The 9,265-nt window shown below is 38.2% G+C and overlaps 1 protein-coding gene across 1 annotated transcript in view; it reads left to right on the top strand.

The window, feature by feature from the left end:
- The window catches only part of MEIG1 (meiosis/spermiogenesis associated 1), a 20,306-nt gene that overhangs the window by 4,418 nt on the left and 6,623 nt on the right, over positions 1–9,265 (top strand). Inside the window, exon 2 of the mRNA XM_006159760.2 lies at positions 539–705. Coding sequence (XP_006159822.1) covers positions 568–705 — 138 coding nt within the window. The 5' untranslated portion in view covers positions 539–567. The remainder of the gene's footprint in view (positions 1–538; positions 706–9,265) is intronic.

The raw sequence follows: 9,265 nt of genomic DNA, 5'->3' as shown, positions 1-9,265 counted from the left end.
CGAACAGCATTAAAAGTCAAAATTGCCAAAAAAAAAAAAAAAAAAAAGAAATGGAAAAGGAAGAAACCATTACATCCCAACGGCAGGAGATGGAAGACAGAAGAGTAACCTTACATGCCCTTTTTGAGGGGGGGGGGAGAAAGAGAGAGATACAGTTTTGAATGTAATTAAATGAAATGGTTGTCAGATAATTTGACAATCTACTGAGCCATTATAAATAGAAAGCAGGTTTTCAAAATGGGCACACAATTTTCTGGAACACCAGAATCGGTATCCAGTTTTTAGGGCATCACTCCATAACTGCGAATGCAAGTTTATTTAATGAAGAAATAAACAGTCATCTGTATGTCTTTCAGAGTCGTCGTTGTTCCAAAATGGTGCATGAATGCTTCTCACTCTTGAACTGAATGTTAAATGTTTAATATACATTTAATTGGATTCTTAACTGTATCATTTTTATTAGTTTTGTCGTTCTTAAAGGGACCTTCAAAATTGTCATTATTATGTTATTTATTAATGTTGTTTTAACATCTTTCAGAAATAATTGGTAGTGAGGCCTCTGTAGCCATGGCTAGTTCTGATGTGAAACCAAAATCAATAAGTCGTGCCAAAAAATGGTCAGAAGAGATAGAGAATCTGTACCGATTTCAACAAGCAGGATATCGCGATGAAATTGAATATAAACAAGTGAAACAAGTTTCTGTGGTAAGATTTATGCCTCTACAAACCAGAACTGAAAATTAGTTTGTTTGATGATGAAAAAGCATTGTAAACACAACCAGAGAATAACTGAAGGAAATTCTACTCTCTTCATCTTATTGAGGAGGAAACGAAGTCTCAGAAGATTCATTTCCCAGTCAGAGTAGGGGAGGAGGTGGTCCCACAGCTAGATACATTCAGAATTTTCTAGCTTTTATTGAGTAACTGTGTTCTGTTCAATGAGTCTTTCATGGTAAACCATAAAAACAGAGTCTTTCCATAGCTCAAGTAAATCTACTATCAGATATTCAGTTTGTTGTTATAGCTATAATTTTCTCCTGTTTCTTTTTTACTTCATGAATTAGAGGTTAAATTCAGTGTTTTTATAGTAATTTTATGGGACCCCTCCCCCAAAAAAACAAACTTAGAGAATGACACCTGACTTTGGTTGTACATTCCAAACTTTCCTGAGAGAGCAGAGACATAGTTTTACCTCCCAGTGACTAGACAAAAATCAAGCCTGGGCACCCATTTATAATGTAATTTTTAAAAATCCATTTATTCTCACTTTACAAACTAAGTGATGTATAGTGATTGAATGTATAAACTAAACTAAAATATATTATAAAACTTTTTAAAATTCATTTATTCTACCTCTCAGAGACAGTTTTTAAGACTGTTATAGAATATGACATAGTATTAATACATGTATTTTAATGTTTAGATTTAGAGTTACAGCAAAGTGTTCATTATTAATTCAGTTCTTTATTTTTCATTGTTTTATTTTTTATTATTAACTCACCACTTTTCAGAGGAGAGTTCATATGTGTCTTTTTCAGATCTCTGTATGCTTTTCTTTTTTCTTCTTTCGTACTACTCTTTGGCCTCTACTTAATGCGTCCTTAAAAAGTAAGTAGGAAAAAGAATGGAGGCAATGCAGAGCTAAAATGTAACAGGCTCTTTTACAGATATTACAATTTTATAGATGTTATCAGGAAGAATGAAGTTAAAACCATGATCAAATGAAGATTTGATTACTGTGGTTTCCGTATACCTGTTTTCTCATACCTATTAATGTCTTACTCTGTCCTCCCAAGAGGTGGTTTTCATTAGTGTATCATCCTTGGCTTTTAATAGGTAAAACACAAGCATAATTATTTCTTGCTGTTCAAAAATAAACTTCATATCTTGCCTTAAGATTGGGGTGCCGTGAGACCAGCAGATGGCGTAATGGTTATGACGCTGGATTCCCATGTAGTCAACCACAGTTCGAGTCACAGACCTATCTGGTGACTTAGCACTTGACACCAGGCACATGTGAATGCATGTCCAAAATCCTGAGAGGAGAATGAAAGAGAAGGGATTGCAAAGTGGCCATCCCCCCTCAGGGAGGATTTCTTGCTTTCTGTTTCTCTGTCTCTCTCTAGCTCTCTGGCGAGCACAAGCAACCTATACCAAAAATCTCTCAGAAAAAAAAAAAGATTGGAATGTCACTGAAAATATACAAGGCACAGGATCACACAGGCATTATAAAATGCAGCACATCTTGTGTTCTTGTAGCTCCTGTGTTTGCACCCCCAGGCCCAGTAAATGTCGTTGCTGAGGGAAAATCAGATTTTTTTTTTTAAAGAGATTTTTGCTATAGACTGTGTGTACTTGCCAGAGAGATAGACAGAAACAGAGAAAGAAAGTGAGAAATCATCCCCTAGTGAGAGGGTAGGGTTATGGCCACGCCTCAATTACTTCTCCTCCATTCTTCTCTTGGGGCTGGAGTGAATTTCAAGTCTCCAGGTCTGGGACTCGAACTACAGTTGGCCATGTGAGAATCCAGTGATTAAACCATTACACCATCCACTAGTTCCAGAGGGAAAATCAGATTTAAGTATATTTGTAAAGGGGAGGTTCCCAAAAGAGGGGCGTATGTGCTTGTGTAATAAAGAGAAGAACAGCCTTATTTACTTTATTACCAGGCAGTTATACAGATGTTTTGTGTATTTTTTTTAAATTCAGTGTATGTTTATTGGACATCTACCATGTGAGAATTTCTGTGCCAAGTGCTTTAGGAGGTGAAAATACAGATAAGAGAATGCCTGACCTCAGGAAATTCTATGAGTTGGTGAGAAGAGTCCATACAGGCCTCAGAGTCAGCCAGTTCGGGGTTTGTATTTGGGTTGTACCTCTTATTAGCTGAGTAATCCTGAACAATCTTCTCAATTTCACTGATTTCCCATTTTGTCAACTATAAAATAATGATGGCAGTGCCTGCTTTAGAGAATTATCACAGGAATTAAATGAAACCATGTGATCAAAGTGCCTGACATTGCAATGCTTGATGATAACCATGTCTAGTGAATGCACAGTGTTTAATAATTGATAGCTTGAAGCCAGCAGATGGAGTAGTGATTAAGGCACTGGATTCTCACATGATCAACCATGGTTTGAGTCCTGGACTCCGTAACTTGAAACTTATGCTGGGTACATGTGCATGCATGCCCAAGATCCTTAGAGGAGACTGAAGAAGAAGGGATTGCACTGTGGGCATTTCCCCTGGGGGAGTGACTTCTCACTTTTTGTCTTTCTGGCAAGTGCATACACCCTGTAAGGAAGAAATAAAAATAAAAAATAAAATAAAAAAGAAAAAATTGACAGCTCTTATTATTCTCATTATCTTGAAGTAGAAGATAGATAACAAGAACAATAAAACCTTATGCAAGTTAAAGTATGTATGCCTTAAGAAAAGCAAGCACAGGGCCAGCTGGTGGTGTAGTGATTAAGTTGCTGAACTTTCACATGACCGATTGCAGTTCAAGTCCTGGACCTGGCAGCTTGAAAATCATGCTAAGCATGTGTGCATGCGTTCCCAAAATCCCAGGAGGAGAGTGGAGGGGAAGGGATTGTGGCATGACCGTCCCTGGGAGGTACCAGGATTAATTTCTCACTTTCCTTCTCTGTCTCTTTCTCTGCCAAATGCACACATCCTATGATTAAACAAAAACAAAAACAAAAAGCTTGAAACAAAGAGAGAAAAAGAAGCACAAGAATTTAGAGGAAAATAAAAATCACTTCCCTTTGGAAACAATCCTCAAAAAAGACTTGATGCCCCCTAATGGCATTTGTAGAGGGCCTTAAAGAATGGAGAGCATGGTCCCTGAAGGCTGCCTTGTTTAATATGTCCTCACCACTGCACAGTGGTCCAAGGATTTGAGTGAAGTTCCTTTTCCTTCCCTGCAGCACACACCTTCATGGGTGCTATTAGCACTTGCTGACCTCCCTGCCCGAGCAGAATTGGACTTGAGAATCATATTCCATTTCACCATAGCAATGAAAGTTTCCTAGATCAAATGGAATAAGTTAAACACCAAGAAGAAAGTATTCAGAGATTGCAAGAGATGTAAAAGGAAAAATGTCTAGAGGTCAATGAACACAGGACCCACTAGCTGTTATTAGGATCATCTCATACAAAGCGGCTCGGGCTGGTCTGAAGAGACAGCAGTGGTACTGTTTCTTTACTGAATGAAGTTTTAGGACTGTAATGGGTGAAAGAAAACCTGCTACTGGCCCAAGGGGAAGAGGCTGTAATGGTGTCTCGAGACTACTTCTTCCTTGCTAAGGGTAATGGAAGCCACAAGGCAGGCTTGACATAAGTGATAGGAAGGGTTGCCATTTTCCTGTAAGGGATATATCAGAGAGCCTGTCCAAGTGTATCCAAATGCTGCTTCCTGTTTTTGCTAACTAACAAATAAAAGAGACAAAAGGAAAAATAGAAAAACAGTTATTAGCAAGTAAAAGACGTCTGTTCCTCCCTGGCTGCTTGAGGATATACTGCCATTATGAAAGACACAGTAACTATCCAAACAAGGAAATTCATGACCAACCGACTACTTCAGAGGAAACAAATGGTCATTGATGTCCTTCACTCTAGGAAGGCAACAGTACCTAAGACAGAAATTTGGGAAAAACTAGCAAAGATGTACAAGACTACACCAGATGTCATCTTTTTGTTTGGGTTCAGAACCCATTTTGGTGGTGGCAAGACAACTGGCTTTGGCATGATTTACTATTCTTTGGATTATGCAAAGAAAAATGAACCCAAACATAGACTTGCAAGACATGGCCTTTATGATAAGAAAAAGATGTCAAGAAAACAGTGAAAGGAACGCAAGAACAGAATGAAGAAAGTCAGAGGGACTGCAAAGGCCAATGTTGGTGCTGGCAAAAAATCACAGGAATAAAGATTCTTCAATGACTGTCTGTGGTGATTGTGTGGATTTTTCATGAGAGGATTAATAAACTAAAAAATTTTCCTGTGAAAAAAAGACATGGTGACACAGATGGAATATTCATCTATTGTTCCAGTTGTTATTTATAGGGGCCAGCAGGTGATGTGATGGTTGAAGGTCTGGACTCCCTCAGGGCTCCCTTGGTTCAAGTCTCTTCCTGGTGTTTGCTTTCTCTCTCTCTCTCTCTCTCTCTGTCTCTCTGGTGAGTGTGTGTGTGTGTCCTGTAGCAAATTAAAAAAATACTAATTATGATAAATAAAATTAAATAAATCACTTTTTAAGCTGTGATGTATAAGTAGGGCATATAAAAAGTGAAGGACTGCCAATATAGATTATATATATACGTATATATATATACACACACACACACACACACACACACATACATATATATATATATATATATCCTATAAATAAGATTCAGTGTTCTAAAACCTCAATTTTTCTTTTTAAGGTTTATGCCATAGGGCACGTGTACTCCCTGGACAGAGACAGTGAGAGGGAAAGTTGGAGTTTTTTCTCCAAGAGTTGGAAGACCCTTCCCTGAAAGAAAAGGGCTGGACAGTTGTTGGGAGCAACTGACAAACTTTATTTGTGTCAGCAGTTCTTTTACACAGTTCCACATCTGGAGTTACATGCAGGCAAGTAAATACTGCATGTGCAGGAAAGAAACGTTCTGGTTAATGTATAACTTTATGAGTTATGAACATTTTGAGGACGTGTTTATTGCAGTTCCTGGAGAACAGTCTGTGAACTTGGCCCTTTGTCTAGTTCTGGGAAAACCTTCTCCTCCTCAGACCTTCTGGAGGTTACTGGCAGTCACATGTCCCCCTTTTTTGTTTTGGAGTCTCAGGATGGCAGCAGCTAATTGGACATTGGTTTCTTTGCTTTCACGGAATCATCTGTAGTAGTAGCAGATTCCTAGCAACAGCAACACACAGAGGCAATCAAATAAGCCAAGGGGCACAGTGGTAGTCATGTTAGAAAACCAGAAAAGTGGGCTAAATGGGGACATAGAGTGGGCCAGGGCAGAAAAGAAAGTTCTGTCGAATATGTTGGAAAGAGGATAATGCAATCTCTTGGTGGAGCTTTTGGACATCTAGGAAGTAATTGCCATGAAGGTCTTTGAAATGGCCTTGTATCTGTTGTCATGCGAAATGCAATTGATTATATTCATGGTTAGTAATACAAAATGTAATGTAATTCCAATGGCAGCGTAATGTGAGACCCTTTTGTGTCTCAACCAATTGTGTCCCAATCCAGACAACAGCCTCTTGCAGTTCTAGCAACTTTGTGAAGGCTTGTTGGTCCCACATTGTATGCGAGTCCCTTTGCCACAATGAGATAAAATCATGATTGGTGACAGAATTGTGTAAGGCCATACCGGCAACTGTCCCAGTTGTCGCAATGGCAGTTAGTTCCACAAGACCTGCATCCATCCCATGACCCTTTCTACCTGGTGAACATAATGTAACAGCACAGAAAGAAAAGCAGACTCTGTCCAAGGCTCGGGGATGTTGACAGGAACCCAAAGGCCCAAACATTGCTGTAAAAGCACAATAGAATGTTTGGAGTGATTGAAAGGAATGGTATGGTTTAAACACATATATAATGTACAATTGAAAGGTGTGTCTGTCCTGGAGAGTTCAGGAAAGCCATGCTCTAAACCCATCTCCTAGACTCCCAAAATATTCAGACAAGTAGGATGACCTCCATCTTCTCACTGTTTCTGGCTGACTGTCTGTCTGTCTCACATACTCTCTCTTTACATTTTAATTTTTTTTTAAATTTTTCAAGCATTTCTCCTTAGCTTGGGCCTTTTCTTTCATTTGTTAATTTCAGAAGCCATTTTAAAGCTGAGGTGTCCTGGCGACCAAGTGCTGCGTGGTTTTCATTTTTTACTCTTTTTTCGTAGTATTTTTCTAGTTTTTTTTTCCTCTTTGTTTATATTTTTTAACCTTACTTTCTTACTCTAAGCTTCAATCTCCACATACTTAATGTCTAGATAGGCCTAGATGCGTAGTAGCCAAGCATCTGAATACTTTTAGAGTCATTGAAATCCTCAATGCTTATTGAACCTCCTTCTTTAACCAAGAAATTTCTTTTATAAATTGGAACTCCTAACTTACTGTTGATACCACATTGCTAAGCACTGTGGAGGGGAAATTTTGTCATAGAATGACCAGAAACAACCGCAGAGGAACAAGAAACATGAGAAACCAAGAAAATACCTCTACTCTAAGGGAAAAGAACCATCCCTCTTCATCCACAGACAGTACAGTAGAATTCATGGAAATGTCTGATAGAGACTTCAGAATATTCATAGTGACAAAACTAAACGAGATCCAATAGCTGAGAGATAATGAACTCCAGAAGATGCAGGAGAAAAGAGACAACGAGTTCCAGGAGATGTTGAAGTTCTTGCATGATCTGAAAGAGGAAATACACACCATAAAAAAGAATCAAATGGAGCTATTCGAGATGAAGGCTGCCATTCAGGAAATTAAAAGCTCCCTGGAAAGTATTAAAAACAGATCAGTCCATGTAGAAAATTGAATCTCAGATGTTGAAAGCAAAACCTCAGATCTAGTAAAAACAATAAAAAAAAAAAAACTGAGAAAATAGCCCCCCAAAATGAGAATACTATATAAGAAATACTTGGGACCAGCAATTACTGTAATGGCTATGTCGCTGGACTTCCATGTAGTCGACAGTCATCCCAGATTCGGTGGCTTAAAACTCAGGCCGGGCATGTGTGTGTGCGTGTCCAAGATCCCCAGAGGAGAACGGAGGAGAAGGGATTGCAGCATGACCAACCCCTCTGGGGGGTGATTTCTTGCTTTCTGTCAAAAAAAAAAAAAAAAAGAAAAGAAAAGAAATACTAGACAGCATAAAGCACCCAAACATTCAGAAAATCATCGGTATCCCAGAAAGTGAGGAAACTAATAAGGGCATATAAGGGCATTGATAATCTATTCCATGAAATCTTGGTAGAAAACTTTCCAAATCTAAAGAGTCATTCAAATATCCAGAGCCAAGAAATACGAAGGACCCTAATAGAATCAACCCAAGATCTTCTCCAAGGCACTTCATAGCCAGACTGGTCAAATCTACAGACAAAGACAAGATACTAAAATTGGCAAAAGGGAAATGTCAGGTTACTTATAAAGGTTATCCCATCAGGCTAACCTCAGACCTCTCATCAGAAACAATGTGAGCAAGGAAAGAATGGGAACATATATTCAAAGCGTTAAGTGAAAAATAGTTTCAACCAAGAATACTATACCCAGCAAGATTATCTTTCATATGGAAAGAAAGAATAAAAACATTCTCAGATAAACAAGACTTGAAAGAATTTGCCAGTAGCAGACCCACTCTTCAAGAAGTTCTGAAAAGAGTGCTCAACCAGGAAAACTAAAGACACATACAGAAGAAATAAGAGAACAAAAGGTAACCAGGAAAATGACCAATTTAATGCTAGAGATAAGAAATACCAATAACAATGTTGAATGTTAACTTCCAGGATTTAAATGGAAAGATTGGACCACAGCAACACTGCATATTCAACAGAAGAGAGTTTGAACATAAAACTGAACTGGCAAAATAGAATTTTATAACTTTTGAGTAAAACATTACTGATTTTTTTTTGCTATGCTTTGTTTTCCCAATTTAAACATTTTACTTTCTTTTGAGCTGTTGATAGGTTCAGCAATTTGTTAAAATATTTTTCTTATTGTTACTTTAAATGGAAACATAAATTTTTCTTTCTTCCTGACCCCTCTTGAACTGGAAATATTTGAGAGTATTCTTATTTTGTAGCAGAAGGGTTATTTGTATAAGTTCAATAATGCTTGTTGCATTGAATCAGAAATTGGAAATACTCATTATTGGACAGGGCTTTGACTGGAATGTCATATCTAAAGATCAATCAGAAAACTATGGGACTAAGGTAGATCTCAAGTAAGCCAACAGAAGCTCTTAGAAAGATGGCCTGGCACCATAAACAGTTCTGCCTGGCAGAGACTATTAGAGAAGATATATGAAAGAATTTATAACATAAAATAACCTGGACTTTTCCAGCCCAGATTGTAATTAGTAGAGATTGCAAAAGAGCAACCACACCAGAGGATTATCTTGAGAAAGATTTTTTTTTTTTTGGAGAGATTTTCACTGTAGTGCGCGTGCGCTCGCCAGACAGACAGAGAGAGACATAGAGACAGAAAGCGAGAAATCACCCCCCAGGGGGGATGGTCACGCCGCAATCCCTTCTCCTCCATTCTCCTCTC

This window comes from Tupaia chinensis, unplaced genomic scaffold (assembly GCF_000334495.1).
Source record: "Tupaia chinensis unplaced genomic scaffold, TupChi_1.0 Scaffold000647_1, whole genome shotgun sequence".
Classification (NCBI taxonomy): domain Eukaryota; kingdom Metazoa; phylum Chordata; class Mammalia; order Scandentia; family Tupaiidae; genus Tupaia; species Tupaia belangeri.
The sequence above is the reverse complement of the archived record's forward strand: the minus strand, read 5'-3'. Positions and strand labels throughout refer to the sequence as shown.